General features: G+C 53.1%; 2 protein-coding genes across 2 annotated transcripts in view; both read left to right on the top strand.

Annotated features, from left to right (window-relative positions):
• LOC128978038 (complement receptor type 2-like) overlaps positions 1-8956 on the top strand; it is a 46393-nt gene extending 37437 nt beyond the window's left edge. Inside the window, exons 24-32 of the mRNA XM_054395783.1 lie at positions 534-725; positions 2364-2460; positions 2775-2860; positions 3252-3446; positions 5613-5664; positions 5824-5934; positions 6451-6642; positions 7425-7494; positions 8924-8956. Of these exons, the coding sequence (XP_054251758.1) occupies positions 534-725; positions 2364-2460; positions 2775-2860; positions 3252-3446; positions 5613-5664; positions 5824-5934; positions 6451-6642; positions 7425-7494; positions 8924-8956 (1028 nt within the window). The remainder of the gene's footprint in view (positions 1-533; positions 726-2363; positions 2461-2774; positions 2861-3251; positions 3447-5612; positions 5665-5823; positions 5935-6450; positions 6643-7424; positions 7495-8923) is intronic.
• Positions 8957-12013: 3057 nt separating this feature from the next.
• Positions 12014-21275, top strand: LOC128978037 (complement receptor type 1-like). Its single transcript, XM_054395782.1, has 12 exons — positions 12014-12125; positions 12315-12500; positions 13782-13878; positions 14832-14914; positions 15506-15697; positions 16382-16564; positions 17802-17987; positions 18112-18205; positions 18849-18934; positions 19662-19856; positions 20695-20718; positions 21232-21275. Exons 1-12 carry the CDS (start codon positions 12014-12016, stop codon positions 21273-21275), a joined length of 1482 nt encoding a protein of 493 aa, XP_054251757.1.
• Positions 21276-25166: the final 3891 nt, after the last annotated feature.

The raw sequence follows: 25166 nt of genomic DNA, 5'->3' as shown, positions 1-25166 counted from the left end.
AAAATAATGATTGTTCTAAACACTTCCATTGGATAGATGGAAATGTTCAAGAACTGCTACTCAAAGTGTGGCAATCTGCAGTCAGGGTTTCCTTGCTGGGCTGTCTGGCTGCTGTTTCTTCTTCTCTCTGGCTGAAGATAACACACTGGCCTTGGGGAGCTAAGTTAACAGCCTCTCTGTTTTCTACCTTCTCTGCTTTCTGCCAGGGGGGCCTGGGGGGAGGCAGCCCCTGGGAGAGAGGCCCTTTGGGAAAGATCCCCTTTGGGGGGAAGCAAAGGGAGCTTGGTTGTGCTTTTCTGTTGATTTCATCTATCTGTAAATGTTGTGGATTGTGTCTCTTTGTACACATTCATTGCATTTCATCAGAGATTGTTAATTTTGCTTGTCAACACAGCTTGCATTGGCTTCCAGACTGAGCCAGCCTGGTTATTGTTGGTGTGGGGGGGATTTCAGCTCACACTGACACACTCAGGTGCAGGACCCAGAACGTGCCCTTGCTAACCACCTGCTCTGCTTGTCTCTGCTGTCCCCAGGTAGCTGCCCCAGTCCCCTCCATGTGTTCTTCGCTAGACTCTCCCAAGAAGATGAACTGAAGAATTTTTACCCTGTGGGTACCACAGTGAGCTACATTTGTCGGCCAGGCTACGAGAACCCCACAGCTCAGCTCCCCACCAGCACCTGTCTGGACAATTTGACCTGGTCAGAAGTTCCCAAGCTGTGTCACAGTGAGTGTCTCCATGGTGCTTCAGGGATTCATGGAATGGGTTGGGTTGGAAAGGATCTTAAAGATCACCCAACCCCCCTGCCGTGGGCAGGGACACCTCCCACCAGCCCAGCTTGCTCAGGGCCTCATCCAGCCTGGCCTTGAACACCTCCAGGGAGGACATCCACAGCCTCCCTGGGCAACCTGTTCCAGTGTCTCCCCACCCTTACTGGAAAGAATTTCTTCCTCATCTCCACTCTCAATCTCCCCTCTTCTAGATCAAAGCCATTGCCTCTTGTCCTATTGCTGCAAGCTCTTGGCACACCTCCATGCTGGTGTGACCTCTCCATACTGGTGTGACACCTCCATACTGGTGTGACACCTCCATGCTGGTGTGACCTCTCCATACTGGTGTGACCCCTCCATACTGGTGTGACCTCACCATACTGGTGTGACCTCATCATACTGGTGTGACCTCTCCATACTGGTGTGACCTCTCCATACTGGTGTGACCCCTCCATACTGGTGTGACCTCACCATACTGGTGTGACCTCATCATACTGGTGTGACCTCTCCATACTGGTGTGACCTCTCCATACTGGTGTGACACCTCCATACTGGTGTGACACCTCCATGCTGGTGTGACCTCTCCATACTGGTGTGACACCTCCATACTGGTGTGACCTCTCCATACTGGTGTGACCTCTCCATACTGGTGTGACACCTCCATGCTGGTGTGACCTCTCCATACTGGTGTGACCTCTCCATACTGGTGTGACACCTCCATACTGGTGTGACACCTCCATGCTGGTGTGACCCCTCCATACTGGTGTGACACCTCCATACTGGTGTGACACCTCCATGCTGGTGTGACCTCTCCATACTGGTGTGGCCTCTCCATACTGGTGTGACCTCATCATACTGGTGTGACCTCTCCATACTGGTGTGACCCCTCCATACTGGTGTGACTCCTCCATACTGGTGTGACACCTCCATACTGGTGTGGCCTCTCCATACTGGTGTGCTCTCACTGTACTGGTGTGGCCTCTCCATACTGGTGTGACACCTTCATACTGGTGTGACCTCACCATACTGGTATGACACCTCCATACTGGTGTGACCTCTCCATACTGGTGTGACCTCTCCATACTGGTGTGACACCTCCATACTGGTGTGACCTCATCATACTGGTGTGACACCTCCATACTGGTGTGGCCTCACCATACTGGTGTGACACTTCCATGCTGGTGTGACACCTCCATACTGGTGTGACCTCTCCATACTGGTGTGACACCTCCATACTGGTGTGACACCTCCATACTGGTGTGGCCTCTCCATACTGGTGTGGCCTCACCATACTGGTGTGACCTTTCCATACTGGTGTGACACTTCCATACTGGTGTGGCCTCTCCATACTGGTGTGGCCTCACCATACTGGTGTGACACTTCCATGCTGGTGTGACACTTCCATACTGGTGTGACCTCTCCATACTGGTTTGACACCTCCATTCTGGTGTGACCTCTCCATACTGGTGTGACCTCACCATACTGGTGTGACATCTCAGTACTGCTGTGACCTCACCATACTCTCATGGAAAGTACACCTCTGAGCTTCTTCCCACCCTTGTAGTGTCTTAAGGACCATCTTACTCTTTTCCAGGGAAGTCTTGTGGTGTCCCAGCAAATCCACAGCATGGCAGAGTCATGGCAAAGGATCATCTGCTCCATGCAGAAGCAGTGGTAGTTTGTGACCCTGGGTGAGTGCGAAGCCAGCTGCCCACTGCCTCCCAGTCTCCTGGCCAGGGTCACTGGTGTGTGAGATGGGACAAAGGACTTTGCCTGTCAAGTCCTCAGCACCTCTCTGGGGTGACATGGTCTTGGTTGGTGACAACAACAAATCATAGAATGGGTTGGGTTGGAAGAGACCTTAAAGATCATCCAGTTCCAACCCCCCTGCCATGGGCAGGGACACCTTCCACTAGCCCAGGTTGCTCAAGGCCTCATCCAGCCTGGCTTTGAGCACCTCCAGGGAGGGGGCAGCTGATCTATTGCTGTGCTTTCACCCCTGCAGGTACACATTAAAGGGAGTTTCACCTCTTGTCTGGTGCTCCCTAAGGGGAGATGAAGCTGTCTGGAGTGAACTTCCAACGTGTTGGGGTAAGTGAAGGTGTCCAGCAGTTGACTGCAAACACCAAATCTTGCAAGCCTGGGTTGGAGGGGAGAGTGCACTAACTGCAGCTGGGGCTCTGTGGGAAGGAGATGCTGCTGTGCTGGAAGCAGGAACTGCCCAGCAGCACCACTGGTGCCTTCTTCCTTGGAGACTGCCACAGGTGAGCAGCCAGTGGTGCTGGTGTCGCAGTGTCCTGCCCCTGGGCATGCAGGACAGCAGGCTGGGGGTCACCCCAAGCCATTGTGTGCCAAGGGGGTGGGAAATGCTCCCATTCAGCCTCTGCTCCTGCCACTGGTGCAACATGAGCAGCCCTTGGATCATCCTCTCTTCAGAGGAGCATCCCAGGGGTCACCTCATGAATGTTTTTTTCTCCCCCAGCTATTTCTTGCCCTCCACCTCCTCTTGTTCCCAATGGGAATCACAATGGCAGCAGCTTGGAGGAGTTCACCCACAATGTGGTTGTGCTGTACAGCTGTGAGCCTGGGCTCCAGCTCGTGGGCCGTGGAACTCTTCGCTGTGTGATGGAGAATGGGATCGATGGCTCCTGGAGTGGGGCTCCTCCTGAATGCAGAGGTGAGCAGTGCTGGGGCCACATCCTGCTCTCCAGGAGTCTTTCTTGCTGTGCAGTGACTTACTCCTAAATTCCTGCTCCCAGCAAGGGAGGGAGCACAGTCTGGGCAGGCAGGGAGCAGCTTCCAGGGGTGCAGCATCTCCTTCCAGCAGTGATGGTGAGCAGGTCTCTGCTGTGCAAGGCACCAGGCTCTGCTGCAGAGGACCCTGAGCACAGCTGTGCACTCTTGGGCATTTTACCCTTCAAGAGGAACAGTCAGAATTTTAATAACCAGGGTGAAGTGTGTCAGTGACTGCCCAAGCTGGTGGCCTAAACCTTTCTGAAGATGTTGAGGGGAAACCTTCTGGCTCTCTACAACTCCCTGAAAGGAGGTTGGAGCCAGGTTGGGGTTGGTCTCTTCTCACTCGTGACAAGTGAGAGGAGGAGAGGAAATGGCCTCAAGCTGCATCAGGGGAGGTTTTGGTTGAAACTTCTTGACTTGAAAGGGTTCTCAAAGACTGGAACAGGCTGCCCAGGGAGGTGGTGAAGTCACCATCCCTGGAGGTGTTGAAAAGACACAGAGATGTGGTGCTGAGGGCCAGGGCTTAGCACCAGACTCAGTAGAGTTAGAGAATGGTTGGACTCAATGATCCTAAATGTCCTTTCCAGCCCAAACCATTCCATGATTCTCTGATTCCAGTGGGTTTGTATTTAATGGCAAACAAGACCTGGGCAACACAGCCAAGTGGGACAGCAGCTCCCTCCTAGCCATGAGGCTTGTGGTGACCAAGAGGTCCCTGTGTGACTCTTCCACAAGTCCCCTGCCCGTGCTGCATGTGCTCCTCACTGAGCTATCCTGAAGATCCTGGAAAGGTGGAGAATGCATAACATTTGGAGTGGTTTTCCTGTCTTTGTTTCTCTCATCACAGCAGCCTCGGAAGAGAAGAGAGCAGGGACTGCTTCTTGGCTAGGTAAGGAGCCAGGAGAGGCTTTCAGCCTCAGAGTCCTTTTGTCTGGACACCCAGGACTTCACATGCCATTGGCTTTCTGCTCTCACTGTGCCACCTGCATTCCTTCTGCTGGGTCCATCTCCCAGTTTCTGAGGATCACACAGGCTTGTTCCCAGGCTTAATGCCCTTTTTCCTCCCTGCTCCCAGCTGAGGGACTCCTTACCTGACACAGCACAAGGTGGGATTTGGATGCTTGAATCTCCTTCTGTGCAGCCAAGCACCTCAGTAGAGGCCATGATGTTATCTTGGCTGCATTTGGACATTGCTGAGGGTGGAATTAGATGAATCTATGAACCTCAGCTCCATCAGTGGAGAGAGGCAGGGTGAGGGACTCAGGAAGATGAACCTACAGACCTCAGCTCCATCAGTGGAGAGAGGCAGGGTGAGGGACTCAGGAAGATGAACCTACAGACCTCAGCTCCATCAGTGGAGAGAGGCAGGGTGAGGGACTCAGGAAGATGAACCTACAGACCTCAGCTCCATCAGTGGAGAGAGGCAGGGTGAGGGACTCAGGAAGATGAACCTACAGACCTCAGCTCCATCAGTGGAGAGAGGCAGGGTGAGGGACTCAGGAAGATGAACCTACAGACCTCAGCTCCATCAGTGGAGAGAGGCAGGGTGAGGGACTCAGGAAGATGAACCTACAGACCTCAGCTCCATCAGTGGAGACAGGCAGGGTGAGGGACTCAGGAAGATGAACCTACAGACCTCAGCTCCATCAGTGGAGAGGGGCAGGGTGAGGGACTCAGGAAGAGCCTGGTGATGTGGGTAGTAGTTAATGGCAGTTTGGCTTATAGCATTTTGTCTTCTCAGCAGTGTTATGGTCACCAGGGTTTGGCCAAGATGATTCTGTGGGCAAAGATGAAGGAAATTCTCTGTTCACTCATCAGCAGCACTGTTGGCTTCATGCTTTTAACACCAATTTCTTTTCTTCTCTAGCAGCTGTCCTCATCCCATGTTGCATTGGTAAGTAGTTTTAAACTGAAAATCACAGACTGGGTTGGGTTGGAAGGGACCTCAAAGATCATCCCCTTCCAACCCCCTGCCATGGGCAGGGACACCTCCCACTAGCCCAGGTTGCTCAAGGCCTCATCCACCCTGGCCTTGAGCACCTCCAGGGAGAGACCAGGGTTGGTTGGTTTGTTTTCTAACTTGTCTGTTTCTTAGTTCCCCTAATAGCCCTTGGACTTCTAGCTTGGATCATCCTGAGAAAGAAAGGGAAGAAAGCCCAGTAAGTGAGCCTGAAGCATGACATTCCTGAAGGATAACAGTGCTCCCTTTCAACCCCTGACAGTCACTCCCTCCAGTGGATACTTGCACAATTAATACTGCTTTTCCATCTTGCTAAAGACTCTTCATTCCATGGCTTTTCCCCTTTCTGTCTCCCCAGCTCTTCCAACCTGCCTTTACAAAAGCAGGAGATGGAGGGCAGGGATCCACCAATGCACCCAGAGGTGGTGGATGCTGAGAAGCAGCTCATGACCTGGCAGTTCTATTTTTGGTAGGTTTCCTGCCCCCAAAGCTCCTTGGTTCCACCCACTGGTGTTATTCCTAGGCACAAAGCTTGGCATGCCTGACCACACCACTGTGGCACATCTTCCTACAACTTTGGATTCTGAATCATAGAATCTTAAATCATAGAATCAGTCAGGGTTGGAAGGGACCACAAGGCTCATCCAGTTCCAACCCCCCTGTCATGGGCAGGGACACCTCACACAGATCAGCCTGGCCAGAGCCTCATCCAGCCTGGCTGCAAACACCTCCAGGGATGGAGCCTCAACCACCTCCCTGCACAACCCATTCCAGGCTCTCACCACTCTCATGGGGAAGAACTTCTTCCTCATGTCCAGCCTGAACCTCCCCACTTCCAGCTTTGTTCCAGCTCTGAAATGCCAACACCTCTGTGCTGGCAGCCACTGAAGTGGTGGTGCCTGCTTCCTGGGATGGTTTGGTGTCCACCAGCTGCTCTCAGTGCTGGGCAGGAGGGATTCTCCTCATCTTTCTCCATCATCCACAGCCACACCACGAGTTGCCACGTGTGTCCCATGTGTAAAGAGAAGCTGCACGCTGCCCTGGCTCCTCGTGCCCAGCCTGGGGACCAGGACTGTGACACCTGTGAGGAGATGCTGAGTGTCCTGCCTGGCTCACCACTCATCTACTCAGTCCCCAGCATGGGGGACAGGGAGAGCTGGAGCCTCACAGCCACAAGGTACTGCAGCTGGCCAGGCACTTAGAGATTCATGGAATGGTTTGGGTTGGAAGGGACCTTAAAGATCAGCCAGTTCCAAGCCCCTGCCATGGGCAGGGACACCTCCCACCAGCCCAGGTTGCTCAAATCCTCATCCAACCTGGCCTTGAACACCTCCAGGGAGGGGGGTCCTGCTCCCCTAGCATGGGTCCATGTAAAATAAACCAGGGAGAAAGGAACCACTTGCAGGGTAGAGAGTATCTGTAGATGGACAGAGCAGAGCTTGTAGTCTGAATTCCTTTGGGTTTAGTCTGGTTTTAGCAGTGGAAAGTATTGGCTGGTTTAGGAAGAAGTTGTTCTGAGGGCAGTAGTCTTGCTGGGGAAGCCAGGCCTTTGGGGGGCTTCAGGTTGGCTTAGGATCACAGACAGGTTTGGGTGGGAAGGGACCTTTAAAGCTCATCCAGTCCAACCTCCTGCAGTCAGCAACTAGAGCAGGTTGCTCAGAGCCTCAACCAACCTGACCTGGGATGGTGCCAGGGCTGGGGCAGCTCCCACCTCTCTGGGCAACCTGGGACAGGCTCTCACCACCATCAGCATGAAAAACTTCTTTCTTCTCTCCAGCCTAAATGTCCCTCTTTTAGCTTAAACCCATCACCCCTTGTCCTTGTCACAACAGGCCCTGCTAAAATGTCTGTCCCCAGCTTTTCTCTCACCTGCTTTAAGCACTGGAAGGCTCTAAGGTCTCCCTGGAGCCTTCCCTTCTGCAGGCTGAACAACTCCAACTCCTCTCTCTCTGCATTCAGCATCCCTGCCGAAGCTGCAGAGGTGAAGAGGGATGAGGACACAGGAGAAGCTCTTCCTGAGCAACATGAAGTAAACCAGCCCAGGGACCACAGCAGGTCTGTCTTCCACTTAAAAATACAGCTGTCAGGGTGGGCTGGAACCGAAATCATTGCAGAGCAGAGCTGAACATAATTCCACTCCCCCTCCCCTGTTTATTCCTACTGTTTTCCTGTCTTTGTTGTGTGTCTTGCAGCATTTCATCACTTTTAGAACACTCATCTCTGCTTTCCCCCTCTCCCACCCCCCCAAAACAGAGGAGCTCTGGGCAGTTTTGGGGGTGCTTTGTTCTCTCAGTGCTTTCAAAAGGCATTCAGCATTTTTTTCTCCTCATAGAACTGTCAGGGTTGGAAGGGACCTCAAGGCTCAGCCAGTTCCAACCCCCCTGCCATGCCCAGGGACACCTCACACCACAGCAGGTTGCTCAGAGCCACATCCAGCCTGGCCTTAAACACCTCCAGGAATGAAGCTTCCACCACCTCCCTGGGCAACCTGTGCCAGTGTCTCACCACCCTCATGATGTAAAACTTCTTCTTAACATCCAATCTGAATCTACCTACCTCCTCCTGTCCTTGTGGTGTGCTGTGCCCTGCAACACCTGCAGCTGCCCCTTGCACTCCTGCTCTGCTCTGCTCTGCTCTGGGGGCAGCTCCAAGCTGAAGCTTTGTTGGGTTTGAGGAGATGAGGTTGGGCCCTGGGGGTGGGTCTGGCTGTAAGGAGAATCTGCATTTTGTGGTGTTTCAGAAGAACCAAAGAAAGATCTCCTGCATTTTAGCAAAGCAAGGGAGGGTTGTGGTAGCTAATTCCGGGGGTTCATCCTGCTCTGGATGGTTCCTCAGTAGCAGGGAAGATGGAGGTGCTGAGCTTCGTGGTGGTTTAGAGAGACTCAGTGCATGCCCTCAACAGTGCTTCTCCTCAGCAGCCACCACATCTGCCCCATCTGTGAAAGATGGCTCCGTGCCCACCTTGGCCAGGGTGACAGCTACTCTGTGGCACCCAGGGAGCAGCCAGGGTGGCCCCAGCAGCAGGAGCAGGGGTGAGTATGAGGAACCCTGGTGTGTGCTGAGCATCCTCAAAGCTCAGTTAACCACTCAAACCAGTGGTGGAGGTGGGTAAGTGTTGGCTCTCCATGCTTATGGCTTGGTGCCAGGATCAAAGCATGGTGCCAGGATCAAAGCATGGTGCAAGCAAAGGCAGGGGACACTGGGGTGAGGTTTGCCTGGACAACACTTGTGTGGTTTCCTTGGGTGTCTGCTCCTCAGCCACCCTCACTTGGTGTTGGACCCAACCCTGGGCCAGCTCTTTGGGTTCTGTGCTCATCAGCTGCTGCTTGTTTGACTCTAAAAAGTGAAGATCTTTGAGACTGCTCATCAAAGGAGCTCTGTGGGTGCTGCAGCCTGCGTTGGAGCAGCACTTTCTGACTCAAGCCCATCAAGGCTCACCCTTGGTTCTCTCCCCACAGCCCACAGGGTCCCATCTGCTCTCCCTGCGCTGACCGACTGCACCTCTCCCACGTCCACAGTGACACAGCCAGCAGCCCTGTGTGTCCCCTGGCCAGGGAGGGGACCCCAGGACACCTCATTCCCCCCCTCAGCCCCAGCTGCCACCTCTGCCCCACCTGCATGGTGCCCAGCCACACCCACCTGTGCCAGGAACCCAAGGTAGGGACCTGCCTGGGGAGCACCCAAAGGACCCTTCTGGTCACCGTGGCTGGGGCCAAGGTGTCCCAAACCAGAAGCTGCAAAGTTCACTCCTCTCAGGGGTGAGGGGATGCAGCACCCAGCAGCTAACCCCCATTAACTGCTCCTTTCCCTCCTGCAGGGTAAATGCTGAGGGCTGAAGCATCCTTAGGAGCAGGAAGCTGTTGGAGGGCAGGGAGAGTTGCCACACTAGGTCCTGACGTTGCCAGGAGTGAAGTTCTAAGTGCAATAAGGCAGCCTGAGGTCAAGTGGCTGACTTCACAGTCAAGAATTTCACGCTGAAGAAGCAGGAAGATGAAATCCAATCCAGCTCCATCGTGCTTCAATGCCTACCTTTTTTGTTTGTTTTTAAGTATGAAAAAACTACTTTTGCAACTCTCTCAGTGAGGCTTTAAAGCCACAGAATCATAGAATCGTTCTGGTTGGCACAGCCCTCTAGGATCATTGAGTCCAACCATCAGCCCAACACCACCATGGCCACCAAACCATGGCCCCAAGTGCCATGGCCACACATTTCTTGAACCCCTCCAGGGATGGGGACTCCACCACCTCCCTGGGCAGCCTCTCCCAAATGTCACTGAACATTTCTTTCCACCAGGAAAATAATTTCCTACCTTCTTTGCACTATGCTGCAAGATTTCCTGGCATTTCTTTAAACTCCTGTGTTTTTTTTGTTTTGGGTTTTGTTTTGTTTTTTTTTATTCACTGAGGTTCCTTCACTACTGTGCAGCTAGGAGTGTGACAATGCCAGGATTGATTATCCAACAGGTCTGTAAATAAAAGGAACAGCAAATCAGCAGTGCTGGTGTCCTGCCTGGGGGTTGGGGTTCTTGTTTTTCATGTTCACTAATCAAACCTTCCCCTGGAATCATAGAATTCTTTTGGTTGGAAGAGACCTCTAAGATCATTGAGTCCAACTCTCAACCCAACACCACCATGGCCACCAAACCATGGCCCCAAGTGCCATGGCCACAGCTTTCTTGAAGCCCTCCAGGGATGTTGAGTCCACCACCTCCCTGGGCAGCCTGTTCCAATCCCTGACCACTCTTTCAGCAAACAGATGTTTCCTCATCTCCAACCTAACCCTTCCCTGGCACAATTTCAGGCCATTTCCTCTCATTCTATCACCTAGGTGATAGAGACCAACCCCCATCTGACTCCAACCTCCCTTCAGGGAGCTGTAGGCAGATACAGAGCCCTCAGAATGATTTTGCAGCTTCCTTCTTTGCTGGCTCTCTCTGCTCAGATAACTGCTCCTGGGGTTGTACTATTTTCCATAGCATTGCCCAGCCTTTCCTGGGAATTCTGATGACACAAGTGAGGCAGCACTGCTGGAGCAGAGCCCATTTCCACCCCAGGCAGCACCAGGGTGGTGTGGGGAACGTGTGTGCTCTGCTCCAGGTGTGACCTTCTCTTGGCTCAACCCAATTATTCCTGTACTGGTCATATCCTGTACCCCAAACCCAGGCTGCAGCTTCAGCAAGGAGCTCAGGGGGTTGCACTAAGTGCTCCCTGCTCGGTGTTTGGTGGCTTGGGCTCTGTGTTTTGTCTTGGCATGGGGACAAAATTAATAGTGATAAGGCAGGGGCTGTAAAAGGGCTTTTCTGCTTTACTTTTTGGTTTACTCCAGGTGATCCTGCTCTAGCAGGGGGGTTGGAGTGGATGATCCCCCGAGGTCCCTTCCAACCCCCTCCACCCTGGGATTTTTGGTGTTCTGGCAGCAGAGGAGCAGTACTCTGGGCAGGACAGGGAGGTGCAGCTCAGTTTTCTGATCCTGCTGTTGTGTTTGCTGTTGAACTGGGACACAGCACGTTTCCACGGGCTTGTGCTGGTGGATACCATCCTCGTATTACATTTGAAGTCAGGCTTGATGAGGTTCTGAGCAACCTGATCTAGTTGGGGATGTCCCTGCTGACTGCAGGGGGGTGGGCTGGATGACCTCCAGAGGTCCTTTCCAACCCAATGCCTTCTATGATTCCCTGCTTTGGGGAGAGGAAGAGGCAACAGCCATGCAAGCAGCTGAGGTGTCCCATGTCCTGCTGCCATCCTTCGCTCTGCCCTTTTGCTCATCCCTTTAGACACGGGTCTGGAGGCAGCGGGGGCTGTTCCAGGGGTGCCCGGTGGTACCCTCAAGCATGCTCTAAACCTCACCTTGCCGACGTGGAAGGAGAGGTGCAGTGAAGGACAAATGCCTTCTAAGGGAGAGCCTCAATTGAGGAGCAAGGGCAGACCATGGGAGAGCAAAGATCCCTGGTGCGTACGGAACAGCTCAAGGTTAGCCAGGTCGTGGGTTGGTTACTCACCCTCGGTCAAACCCTCCCTTTATGACTGGAGCTCAGCCGCACCCTGCTGGGGAGGAACTGGAGGAAAGAGCACTGGGAACACTGGGAAGAATTCCCCGAGCCCAGCAGCAGTCCCGGTTCCGCCGCTTCTCGGTTGTTAAGCGACACCATTCGCATCCGACCAAGGAGAAGGAGGAGGGACCGGAGCCGTCCCGCAGCCCCCCGGCGGCCCGGCAAAGCCCAAGTCTCACATTTTCCTGGAGAGCCCCAAAAATAGACCCCAAATCCCAAGGGGCTGCAGCGGTGCTAGCAGCCAGGTCTGGCCCGGCCCCTACCCGCCCCGGAAAGGGCTGCGCCCTGCGCTGCGCATCGCTCCGGGAGAGGCACCGGCAGAGGAAAAAGGGCTTGGACCGGCACCGGGACCGGTAGAAGAAATCGCGGGATCGAGCGCAGCACTGGGAAAAGGAGACGACACTAGGATAAGGACCGGCACCGGGAAAGGGACCGACACCAGGAGAAGAACTAGGACCAGGACCAGGAAAGGGACTGGCACCGAGACCAGGAGAAAGAATGGGACCGGGAGCGACACCGGGAAAGGCACAGACGGCGGGAGAAGGCCTGGTCGTGGCTCTGTGCTGGCTCGGTGCGGGGCTGCTGCTACTGCTGCTGCCCGGCGCCGGGGGTGAGCGGGGCTGGGGCTGCATGGGGATGGGGATGGGTGGGGCTGGGGACGAGGCTGGGGATCGGTGGGGTTGGGGATGAGGTTGGGGTCGTGTGGGGCTGGGTCTCCACAGGGATGGAGTCTGGGGCTGGGTGGGGAAGGGTTGAGGAGAAGCCCCCCATGGATCATCCATCACCCTCCTGCCTGCAGGTGACTGCCAGCAGCCCCCAAGGTTTGTCTTTGCTGAGCCTCCTGTGCCCACGCAGCCCTCCTACTCCGTGGGGACCAGGCTGAAGTACAGATGCCGCCCAGGGTACACCATGGACAAGGACAAGTCACCCCTGGTCACCTGTGACACCAACTCCACCTGGGCTGCCCAGCCTGACTTCTGCATCGGTGAGTTCTTCCTTCAAGGGACTGGGGAAGGAGGCAGAGGGTCCCTTCTGTATCCTGGCCCCCACTCGTGGTTCAGGACAGTTGGGATGGATGGTCCCCGGTTGCTCATCTTAGGGCAGCTGAGAACATGCTCACTCTTCCTTCCTGGGCTTGCCTTTTTCACTTTGAGACGTTGATCTCTGGGAGGTGATCTCTGCCCTTCATAACTGCTTTGCCAGCAGCTGACAGTGTAAATGCTGTGAGGGATTCACACAGGCACAAGGTGTGGTGTGAGAAAAGCTGTGGGAGCCTCTTGTCCCCATGGTAATGGACCTCTGCTGGCCCTAGTGTGGTCAGTGGGTCCGTTTCCAGCCCCTTCTTTGTGCTATTTCCTCTCCCTGTAGATCCAGACTTCTGCCCTAAGCCCACTGAAGTCTTTTATCAGTCTCCTTTCATAGCAAGCATAAAGCCCTTGGATTTTCTTATCTGTCCTCAGCTTTATTTGTAGGTTCTGTTTGCTTTTAATTTGTGTTTTGACTACTGCAGCCAGCAGGAGCAAGGCACTGATTATCCTGTCCTGGGCACTGGTGAGGTCACACCTTGAGTGCTGGGTTCAGTTTTGGGCCCCTCACCCCAGGAAGGATGTTGAAGGGCTGGAGTGTGTTCTGAGAAGAGCAACAAAGGTGGTGAAGAGTCTGGAGAACAGGGTTGGTGAGGAGCAGCTGAAGGAACTGGGGGTGTTTAGGCTGGAGAAAAGGAGGCTGAGGGGAGACCTTGTGGCTCTCTACAACTCCCTGAAAGGAGGTTTGAGCAAGGGGAGAGTCAAGAATCTTCTTCCCTAGTAACAAGTGATAGGACAAGAAGAAATGGCCTCAATTGCACCAGGGGAGGTTTAGGTTGGACATTAGAAGAAACTTTTTCTCTGAAAGGGTTCTCAAGCATTGGAATAGGCTCTTAGTGAGGTGGCTGAATCCCCATCCCTGGAGGTGTTTCAAAGAGGCAGAGATGTGGTGCTGAGGGCCATGGTTTGGCACCAGCCTTGGTAGAGTGAGAGAAAGGTTGGACTGGATGGGCTTGAAAGTCTTTTCCAACCAAACCCAGTCCACGATTCTGTACCTTCTAGTTCCTCAGACACTAACATGGATCTTGTGCCTTTCCTCCAAGTGCTGGTGCTTGCTCATGGGGGAAGTGAGGTGCCTGCCACAAGGTTACTGAGGCTGTAGTGACACTGAGCAGCACTGTCACCTGCTGTTCCCCATCCTGCTGTACAATAAAGCTGATGCTGGTCACCTGCCCTTGCAGGAAAGTCGTGTGGCCCACCAGAGCTCACAAATGGCAACTTTGAGTTCACAACCAACCTCCTGTTTGGGTCAACAATAACCTACACCTGTAACTATGGGTAAGCATTGGCTGCTTGATGGAGCTGAGGCTGGGTGACAGCACCCTTGGGAGCCTCAGAGGCTTTTAATAGCTGGGGGTTGTTTCCTTTGGCAAACAGAGTCATGGTGAGAGGTGTTTGGAGTTGTGGGGGTCAGGCTCTTTCCTGCTCTTGCTGTCAAATCTTCTGCTCCTGAGATCATGGCCTCAGCAGATTGCAAATCTTGCAGATTTTGTGCCTTTCCTGTTGGTGGTTGTTAACAATTCAGTGTTTGCTGTTGTGTGGTGGGTCTGGTTCTCCACATCTTACCTAAAGGGTCTCAGGAAAAAGAGGGTGGTGGGGTCCTGGGGATGCCAGGAGTGGATGAGAGGGAAAGGGAGTGGTTATGGTGCCTTGGTGCCACCCAGCTCTGCTCAGGCAAGAAGCTGCTTTTTGGATCTGTCACTGCACAGCATGGGGCTGAACAGACTCAGGATGGGGATGGCATCTTGGTCATGGTGCTGTGAATGTAAGAAGTTCCATCTAAACCATCATGCATCAGTGTTGATCAATACTTAAGTATTGAGGGTGGGAGGCAGAAGGATGGGGCCAGGCTTTTATCAGTGGTGCCCAGGGACAGGACAAGGGGCAATGGGCACAAACTTGAACATAAGAAATTCCATCTGAACAGGAGGAGAAACTTCTTTCCAGGGCTGGAGCCCTGGAGCAGGCTGCCCAGAGAGGTTTTGGAGTCTCCTTCTCTGCAGAGCTTCCAACCCCCCCTGGCCATTGTGCTCCTGGGCAAGCTGCTGTGGGTGCCCTGCTGGAGCAGGGGGTTTGGACTGGATGATCTCCAGAGGTCCCCTCCTCTCCCTGTCATTCTGTGATCTAGGGTTCAGCTCCTCCAGAGAATGCCATTAGAGACTATAACTTTCTGAATTCCCTTAGGGTTTTTTCCCCTATTTTCCAAGAAATTCAACCTTTCCTTCCCTCAGGTACCGATTGGTTGGGAAGCCAACTGCCACCTGTGTGCTTGAAGGCTCTCAAGTTTCCTGGGACAACATTCCATACTGCACCAGTAAGCAATGCTTTGTGTGCATCTCTTCCTCAGCACTGTGACACCACAACAGAGCTGCTGGAGTGGAGCACAGCAGGGTGGAGGGACAGGGAAATACTGGAGAGAGTCCAATGGAGGTTACAAGGATGCTGAGGGGCTTGGGGCTGTGAGGAGGAAAGGCTGAGAGCCCTGGGGCTGAGAGCCTGGAGAAGAGCAGCCCCAGAGGGGAGCTGAGCAATGTTTGTAGCTATCTGAAGGGTGGGTGTCAGGAAGATGGGGCCAGGCTCTTCTCAGTGGTGTCCTGTGATAGGATGAGAGGCAATGGACATGAAATAGGACCCTGGGAGTTTCACCTCAACAAGAGGAGAAACTTCTTTAGTGTGAGGGTGCTGGAGCCCTGGAGCAGGCTGCCCAGAGAGGTTGTGGAGTCTCCTTCTCTGCAGAGATTCCAACCCCCTCTGGCCATTGTGATGCTGGGCAAGCTGCTGTGGGTGCCTCTGCTTTAGTAGCAGGGTTGGACTGGATGATCTCCAGAGGTGACTTCCAACCCCTACCCTTCTGTGATTGAATGGAAATGTTCTTGCATGTTCTTGCTGTTGCTTTGCCGTGCAGTTATTCCCTGTTTACAACCTCCCAAGATAGAGAATGGGCAGGTGACTGATGGGGAAGGAGACTTCACCTTTGGCATGACTGCAACCTACAGCTGCAACAAAGGTTTTGCTCTTATTGGAGAGGCCACAATTCACTGCACAATGGATGAGAACCTTGAGGGAGTGTGGAGTGGTCCAGCCCCTGAATGCAGAGGTAAATGCTTCCTCTCCTTATTCTATTGACTTTATTACTCTTCCCTCCTCTGATTCTGGGGGTGCTGGTAGACAGCCAGATGAACATGAGCCAGTGTGTGTTCAGATGGCCATGAAGGCCAATAGCATCCTGGCCTGGATCAGCAATAGCGTGGCCAGCAGGAGTAGGGAAGTGGTTGTGCCCCTGGACTGGGCACTGGTGAGGCTGCAGCTTGAATACTGGGTTCAGTTTTGGGCCCCTCACTCCCAGAAGCACATGGAGGGGCTGGAGCAGGTCCAGAGAAGGGCAACAAAGCTAGGGAAGGGTCTGGAGAACAAGGCTGGGGAGGAGCAGCTGAGGGACCTGGGGGTGTTTAGTCTGGAGAAGAGGAGGCTGAGGGGAGAGCTCATTGCTCTCTGTAGCTCCCTGGAGCTCTACAACTGAAGCCAGGTGGGGGTTGGTCTCTTATCCCCAGTAACAAGTGATAGGACAAGAAGAAATGGCCTCAAGTTGCACCAGGGAAGGTTTGGGTTGGACATTATGAAATATTTCTTCCCTGGGTGGTCAGGCACTGGAAGAGGCTGCCCAGGGAGATGGTTCCAGAGCTCAGGAAGCAGTCCAGAGCTCTTTGTGAGCTGCTCACATAGTGCAGTATCCCTGCTGGGCTTCTCCTCCTTGTAATATTCTTCCTCTCTTCATTTCCAGTGGTCAGCTGTAAGAACCCAGAAGTGCCCAATGGGAAAAGGCTGTCTGGCTTTGGCACCAAGCACACATACAAAAACACAGTGACATTTGAGTGCCAGCCTCATCACCTGCTGAGTGGCAGCAGTGTAGTTACTTGTGAAGCAGACAGTAACTGGAATCCACCTCTGCCAACGTGTGACCCAAGTGAGTACCAACTTATTTCCTTCAGCAATTGCAGTGAAGCAGCTCAAAGAGCTGCTGAGCAGGTCAGCACCCAAACCTTCAGCACTTGCAGCCACGGCCTTGCAGAGGATCAGAGAATTGTCAGGGCTGGAAGGGACCTCAAGGCTCAGCCAGTCCCAACCCCCCTGCCATGGGCAGGGACACCTCACACCACAGCAGGTTGCTCACAGCCACATCCAGCCTGGCTGCAAAAACCTCCAGGGATGAGGCTTGCACCACCTCCCTGGGCAACCTGTGCCAGTGTCTCACCACCCCCATGGTGAAGAATTTCTTCCTAACATCCAATCTAAATCTACCCATTTTTTCTATTCCCCCTAGTCCTATCATTACCTGAAACCCTAAAACCTCCCTCCTCAGCTTTCTTGTAGGCCCCCTTCAGATACTGGAAGGCCACAATAAAGTTGGGTCCTCAGTGAGCCAGCCCCAGCCCAGTTAATTTAGACCTGAAGCTGTTTATTTGTGCAGAGCAAATGATCCAGAAATGCACTGAAAGGAGAGGCAGAAGTTCCTTGCTCCACCTGACAGACTTGCTTCACCAGCTTCCAGACCTACCTGGGGAGATTTGGCTCCTGAGCTGTGCTGAATCAAGGTGCTGCAGGTTGGGTTGTGGTCAGTGAAGGAGCCTGTGTGAGGCAGAGGTGCTGCCCCATCTCCATCTTCTCACTGATGAAGCAAAGGAACTGGGGTTGTTTAGTCTGGAGAAGAGGCTGAGGGGAGAGCTCACTGCTCTCCACAGCTCCCTGAGAGGAGGTTGCAGTGAGGTGGGGGTCAACTCCTTCTCCCAGGTGATACAACAAGAGGAAATGGCTTCAAGTTGCACCAGGGGAGGGGTAGGTTGGCTATCAGGAAAAATTTCTTTGCTGCAAGAGTGGTCAGGGATTGGGACAGGCTGCCTAGGTGGAGTCCCCATCCCTGGAGATGTTCAAGAGAGGTGTGGCCGTGACACTTGGGGACAAGGTTTAGTGGGCATGGTGGTGTTGGGTTGATGGTTGGGCTGGATGTTCCTAGAGAGCTTTATCACAGGCTCAGTTTGGTTGGGAAGTGTGATATGTGCTGCTGTTTGCTGACTCTATGCCAGACCCTGAACCCCAAGCAGGTTAAAATGTTGTGTGCTGCCAAATGTGCTGCTGGCTGTCCTTACTCAGCCCCTTTGGGTGCTCTCCTCTAAACCAACCTTGCTGTGGTCTCTCATTGTTAGTCTACTGTGGTCCTGCTCCACAATTCCCCTTCGCCAAGCTGCTGCTGGCTGTTGGTGAGAGCTCTCCTGCTGGAACTGTGCTGAGCTATCAGTGTAAGCCAGGCTATGCTGCAGCAGGAGGAAAGTCCTCTGATGTCACTTGTCTGGATAACACAACCTGGTCTGCAGACCCAGACTTCTGTACCCGTGAGTAGCTCTGTTCCTGTCCTCTCTTGGCTGAGGGATCTGTGCCTGAGGGCTTGCTCTCAAATCTGGGTGGTGCTCACCTCAGGGGTTGAAGTCATTCCTGTGCTGCTTGCCATCCCTCTAGGGCAGCACTGTCTTGCTCCCACCATAGCCAATGGGGATGTGGATGCCAAGGAGTTCCTCTTGGAGTCAGTGGTGGTGTTCACCTGTCGGCCTGGGTGAGTGGATCACTGCTTCAAGGTGGCCAGCTTGGGGGGCACAGACACAGGTCACAGGTGGTAATATCCATCCCCCGTTCCCTCCCTGCTTTCACAGAACCCCAGCATGGTGGGGGGCTGGAAGGCACCTCTGGGAATCATCCAGTCCAAGCCCCCTGCCAAACCAGGGCACCCACAGCAGCTTGCCCAGGACCATATTGGCCAGGGCGGGTTGGAATCTCTGCAGAGAAGGAGACTCCACAACCTCTCTGGGCAGCTCCAGGGCTCTAGCACCCCCAGAGTGAAGAGGCTTTCCCAGTGCAAGTCTCCAGTGAAACTCTTGTGGCCTCAGTGAGGTGAGCAGGTGGCAACCCACATGGGCTTGGTCACTCAGTGACCTGCTTGAGTTCAGCTCTCATTAGTGCCCCTGCTTCATGGTTTAGTAGTCATGAGGTGACAGGTTGGACTTTGATGATCCTTGAGGTCTTTTCCAACCTTATTGATTCTGTGATTCTGTGGTTTGGTGACCTTGATGTGGCCAGATCCCATTCCATAGCAGGGGACAACCTTTGGTTACTAACTTGCCAGCATGCAGTGGTGGGGAGCAGGGCAAGAACCCTTTCTGGATTGTCTTCTGAGAAATGCTGAACTTCTCTTTCCTCAGGTATAAATTAAAGGGTTCATCCTCTGCCAAATGTGTGGTGTCAGGAAGTGGAGTGGATTGGGATACAGCACCTCCATCCTGTGAAAGTAAGAGGGGAAAAGCCTGCACAGAGACACTAAGATGAGAGCTGGGGCTGTGCTGGTGTGGCTGCCTTGCTGGTGGGCTTGGGCTGTGCTTCTTAATTCAGCTATAAAATTCAGGATTTCAGTGCTGTGAGGCCCTAGGTGCAGTTTTCTTGTCCAACAGCCTGCCCAGGGAGGTGGTGGAGTCACCATCCCTGGAGGTCTTCAGAAATCCTATGGCCATGGCACTGTGGGACATGGCTTAGTGGCCATGGTGGTGGTGGGGTTGTGGTTGGACTTGATGGCCTTAGAGGTCTCTTCCAACCTTCCTGAGTCTATGAAATGTTGACAAAGTGGAAGGAGCAAGAGAAGGGTAGAAAAAGCCAATCCCTGGAGATAAGTTTTCTTCCCCTAGTTACCAGGGAAGGGGGAGGATCCATTGGATGTGTAGACCTCCATCCACTCAACTTGGCCTAATGCTGGAAGTCAGTGGACAGTACTACATGAAGCTGGAAATGGCTGAAACATTTCTTCCAGCCTGCTTAGGCACTTCAGTGGCTTATTCATGGGTGAGATGCTGAGGCTGGGGCCAACAGGCAGTAGCTGAGGTCTAGGACCAAGCAGGAGAGCTCAGAGTAGTTTCAGCTGCTGCTGGATGCATGAGCTTTGGCTGCACCCCCTCCCCACACCCCACTTCACCTTTCCAGTTAGAGGAAGAACTCAGACACTGTTGCTGCTGTCCCTCCTGCAGGACAGCTCTGTGGAGAGCCTCCCACCATTGACAATGGGCTGCACAATGGCACCAAGGCCACAGCCTTTGTCCATGGCTCTGTGGTAGTTTATAAGTGCAAGGATGGCTTCACCCTTGCTGGAGCAGCCTTTCTGCAGTGCCTTGCAGGAGAGCGAGACCAGGGAGTCTGGAGCAGGCCTGCTCCTGAATGCAGAGGTGACTGTGTCTGTCTGTCTGACTGTCTGTCTATCTATTTATCATCTCCCGGGGCTATCTTGCTGCCTCCACTCTTTGATAATGTCTGGGTTTTTTTCCCCTTCTTCTGGCAATCCTCAAATCAGAAGGATTAGAAGGGCACCAAAGCTGGGGAAGGGTCTGGAGAGCAGAGCTGGGGAGGAGCAGCTGAGGAAGCTGGGGGTGTTCAGCCTGGGGTCTGTGGGGGGAGACCACATTGCTGTCTACAACTCCCTGAAAGGAGGCTGGAGTGAGGTGGGGGTTGGTCTCTTCTCCCTAGTATCAGGTGATAGGATGAGAGGAAATGGCCTGAAAGTGTGCCAGGGGAGGGTTAGGTTGGAGAGTAGGAAACATTTCTTTACTGGAAGGGTGGTCAGGCACTGGAACAGGCTGCCCAGGGTGGAGTCACCATCCCTGGAGGTGTTAAGGAATGTGTGGGCATGGCACTTTTGGACATGATTTAGTGGTGATGGTGTTGATGGTTGGACTTGATGACCTTAGAGGGCATTTCCAACCAAAGCAGCTCCGTGATTCCATGATCATTCTGCTAAGGATTAAACCATTGCTGCTTCCTGAAGCAGCTTCAGTTAAAATCTAGAACCAACAGAGCACCATTAGTTTGCAGCATGGACCTGCAGGCTGTTGGAAAAGCATCCTGGTCAATACAGCTGGGTTTTAACAGGGCTCTGAAGTTGGGCTGTGCAGGGATCTCACTCTCTTCTTGTTGCCAGCATGCACTGGCTCTGATGTCAGCTGCTCCTGTTGTGGGTTTGATGAATTTCCCTCCTGGGTCTCACATTTTGGCTTCCTTCCTTTCCAGGTGGAGCAAACATCATCATTGTTGGTAAGTGATATCTCTTCCTGAACCCTTGTATCACACTCTTGTCTGTTTTTATGGTGTTGTCTCCTCTGTGTTCTGCTTGAGACAGGTTTAAAAGGCTCAAGGTATGACCCAGAGCACATTTGTGTTGTTGTTGCTTTAAGGTCATGCTGTGAAAATGGGTAGGGGAGAAGGTAAAGAGAACCAGGGAGGGGAAAGAGAGTTGAGTATCTAGTGTCAAGTGGAAAAGGCCTCGAGTTGGACCAGGAGAGGTTTAAATTGGATATTAGGAAAAGAAATCTTCACTAAAAGAGTGGTCAGGCGCTGGAACAGGCTGCTCAGGGAGGTGGTGGAGTCACCATGCCTGGAAGGGTTCAAAGAACCTGTGGACATGGCAGCTGGGGCCATGGTTTAGTGATCATGGTGGTGTTGGGTTGATGGTTGGACTGGATGATCTCAGAGGGCTTTAGACAAAGTCTTTTCCAGCCAAACAATTCTATATGTCTAAGTCTGAAGCTTCTAATTTGTTTCTTGTAGGACTCTTTCCTCTCCTCCTGGCAATGCTGATTATGAACATCTAGATGAGGGAATGGACACAGCAGGGAGGCACCTGTAGACGTGTTGGACTTGATGCCACTTCTCCCAATGCTCTCCTTTCCCCTCCTGTGAAACTGGCCAAGAAGAGACCTCGGATGATGAAGCTCTGCTGCTCCCAGCTGCATCCCAGGAAGCACTTTGGCACTTTTGGCTACATTGCATTGCACAGGGCTGGGCTGGGCTTGGGAGGCCTCCACCACCCAGCTGAGAATGCTCTTCAGAAATGAAGAGCAGTTCTCCCCACGTTACCATCAGAAGAATGCCAAAGACCTAGAGTAGGCTCAAGAAAATTCTGCCCTGGGGTACCTCCATGGGTTCAGTTTCTGAGCCCCACTGAGGTTGTGATGTGCCTGGATCTGATCAGGATTCAGGGGTTTCTTAAATGTGCTGAGGTGGAGAGGGTTAATGGTGAATGCCTTCCTTTGAGTGATCAAAAAGTTGATATAAAAATGGAGGGGGAGGGTTGTGGGGGTGAGTCTGGCAGTGAAAGCACTGAAAACGTTGATGTGAAAACACAGCTGCAGCTGCTGCATCAAACTGAGCCTGAGCCTTGCCCCAGCAGCACTGCCACAGATAAGTCACTTTAGCAAAAATAAGTTAACTGCCACATGACAAAGAACTGTTGTTGTTATTCTGCCTCTTCCTGCCTGCCCTAAAATTAGCTGAAGGTCTCTGCTCTGCCACTGTCTGTACCTCGTCGGAGCTCTGCAGAGAGCACCCTGCGGAAACTCCCTTCCTGTCCCTGCAGTGCCTTTGATGCTTCTCTTGAAGTGCTGCAGCTTTTAGCAAGCTCAGAGCCCCAGGAGGAACCCAGCTGAGTGGGTGCTTGGGGGCAGTGGAGCTCATCTGCAGGCAGGTGCTGGCCAGGCCAACTTGCAGGTGTCCTGGCAGGTGCCACCAAACATCCAAAGGTTGCTGCCTGTGAACCTTTGCACTTTCTGCTCAAATGCTGCTGCCTGGAGTGCCTGAGGCAGGGAACTGCTGTCTGGACTTGGGCTTCAAAGGCCTTTCTAGGGTGTGCTGTACACCTGGAGACCATGCTGGCTCCCACCATGGGTTGGCTGGGTGTGAGCTCAGCCCCAGGACACCTCGGGGCTGCTGTGGTATTGGGGAGGAAAAGGAAGTTTTTGGGTCTTGCTCCACTCATGGCAGGGCTAGGGGGCAGCTGCGTGGGCAGGCTGCTGCTCTGATCCTGCACTCAAAGTAGGTGTAGATGCACATCCAGCCAAAGTCTTCGTTTACTCCTCCAAGGAGGACACAAACCTCATCTGTGTGTGCTTTGTTTTCACCCTGTCTTACCTGATCATTGTGTTGAGGGTGGGGAGAGGTGAGTGAGGAAACCTGCTGGTCCCAAACAGGCTCTGGCAGTGCCACAAGGCCAACTTGGACGATGGGACCTCACTCACCTTGTCTAGAGACCCAGGCAGACCTGCCTTTGATTTGTCTGGCTGCTACAAAGATCCACGTTGGGGAGTTGGTGTTATCTGGTTGTTGGTGTTGGTGTTCACTGCTTGTTGGTATTATCTGGTTGGTGTTAACTGCTTGTTGGTCTTCACTGGTTGTTGTTGGTGTTCACTGCTTGGTGTTCACTGCTTGGTGGTGTTCACTGCTTGGTGGTGTTCACTGCTTGGTGGTGTTATCTGGTTGGTGTTGGTGTTCACTGGGTGTTGGTGTTCACTAGTTGTTGGTGTTATCTGGTTGGTGTTGGTGTTCACTGGGTGTTGGTGTTCACTGGGTGTTGGTGTTATCTGGTTGGTGTTGGTGTTCACTGGGTGTTGGTGTTATCTGGTTGGTGTTGGTGTTGGTGTTAACTGCTTGCTAGTGTTCACTGGTTGGTGTTGGTGCTGGTTTTAACTCAGCCTCCCTAAATGCTGCCAGAGAACTCTTGTAGCATCTCCTAAAATGAAGATTTGGAGGTTTCCTGTGAACTCTCTTTATGAGGGAAATTAAACTGTGATGGGATTGAACCTTGTTAAGCCTGAATTCACCCTGAGACACTTGGGACTTTCAGCTTGCTGGCAAAGCAAGGTTTTGAGGTTCAGGGTCTTGCCTGAGGCAGAGAGAAATGCCCCATCTGAGCTCCTCATGATGCATGGCTGGGAAGGAGAAGTGTTTGAAATGTGCCTGCTACAGGCTTTTTGTTTCTGCATTTTCCCCAGAGCTTTCCTGCTAACAGGAACCTGCATCTCAGGGGGGTGAAAAACACAAACAGCTGTTTCCATCTGCTCTTGTTCCAGGCAGACCCACAAAGTTCTCCCTTCCCAGCAGAGCACTGTCCTGTTCTGCTGTCACTGGGGCAGCCTCAGGCCCTGTTTTGGGAAGCCAGACTTTGCAGAGCAAGCAGCTTGCTGCAGATTTGCTTCTTCTCCTTACCATAAGCCATGTGAGTGATCAGACGAAGACCACCCAGATCTAAAGCTTCACGGCTTCAGGTCGTGTCCTGCTTTGTTACTTCCATCCCAGCACAGCTGCTCCTACTGCAGAGTCCAGAGTGGTTTTTCTCAAGGATTTTACCCTTGATTTAGGGATCAGCTTGAAATGATCTCCCTGAAACCAACTGGAAGGAGCTGTGAATGCTGAGACATAGTTTGTGGGGTGCAGTCTCCAAAATGCACTGTGGGAGGTAGATGAAGGACTCCTCTACTGTGTTTGTAATTGAGTTGTGTAATCAGAGAACAGTTTGGGTTGGAAGGGACCTCTGGAGATCATCCAGTCCAACCCTGCTGAGTGAGCAGGATTCAGAGATTCATAGAATGGTTTGGGTTGGAAGGGTCCTTGAAGATCATCCAGTTCCAACCAGGGACACCTCCCACTGGACCAGATTGCTCAAGGCCTCATCCAGCCTGCCCTTGAACACCTCCCAGGAACATGTCCAGGTGGGTTTGGAATCTCCAGAGAAGGAGACTCCACAACCTCTCTGGGCAGCCTGCTCCAGGGCTCTGCCATCTTCAAAATGAAGAATTTTATTCCTTTTGTTTACATGGAACCTCCTGGGTTCCAGTTTGTGTCCGTTGCCCCTTGTCCTGTCACTGGACACCACTCAGATGAATTTGGCTCCAATAATTCTACTTTTTTAATCTGAGTGTAACCAGTCAAGTGCAATTCTGAGGTGTAAATGTTGACTCTGTAAATACTGGAAGCTCTTTGTCAATAAAAGGGATTAAAAGCCTTGAATAACAACGTGTCCTGCTGCTGGGCTTGGGTTCAGAAAGCACCTTCTGCAATGTGAGGTGGGGAGCTGGAGGTTGCTGCAGCTGCTCCTACAGCAGAAAGTCCTGTCCTTGGGTTTTTATTTGTCCTGCCTGTGGATTTTCATTCTTCCAGCCACTGGCAAGTGATGCTGCTGGCTGGATGAGTCCCAGAACAGCCAAAATTGAGTCAGGAGAGTTGGGATCCACAGCAAGGTTGGGCTGTGCACTGCACCTCCTGGCCTGAGCACCCATGGTCCTGAGGGACAGATGTGTTCCCAGCTGCCACCTGTTGTGTAGGGGGAGGGAATGCCCTGCTCTGCCCTTCCAGTGCTCCTTCAGCTGTCACCACTACCTGGGCACTTCCCTAACCAAGGATACTCTCCACCAAGGGCACAGTTTGGCTGCCAGCACCTCTGCACCCACCCCTCTCTCACAGACACCCCTGGGGCCCAGGGTTCCATCTTCTCCTGCCCAAAGCAGCAGCAGAAGCAGCCTGTGGGACCTGCAGCCTCCCCGGGTGGGGGTGGTGGCTGCACCCTCCCTGTGCTGCAGAGCCCACAGGTTCCTGTCCTGTGGCCCTGGGAAGCCCCACAGCTGTGGCTCCTTCTGCATATGGGGGGAACTGGGGTGTCCATATCTTCCAGCAGCCCCCCAGGAGCTGCAGTCTGTGCCAGGGACCAGAGC

Source organism: Indicator indicator, chromosome 35, assembly GCF_027791375.1.
Source record: "Indicator indicator isolate 239-I01 chromosome 35, UM_Iind_1.1, whole genome shotgun sequence".
Classification (NCBI taxonomy): Eukaryota; Metazoa; Chordata; class Aves; order Piciformes; family Indicatoridae; genus Indicator; species Indicator indicator.
Note: the sequence above shows the minus strand (reverse complement) of the source record. Positions and strands in the feature narration are given on the sequence as shown.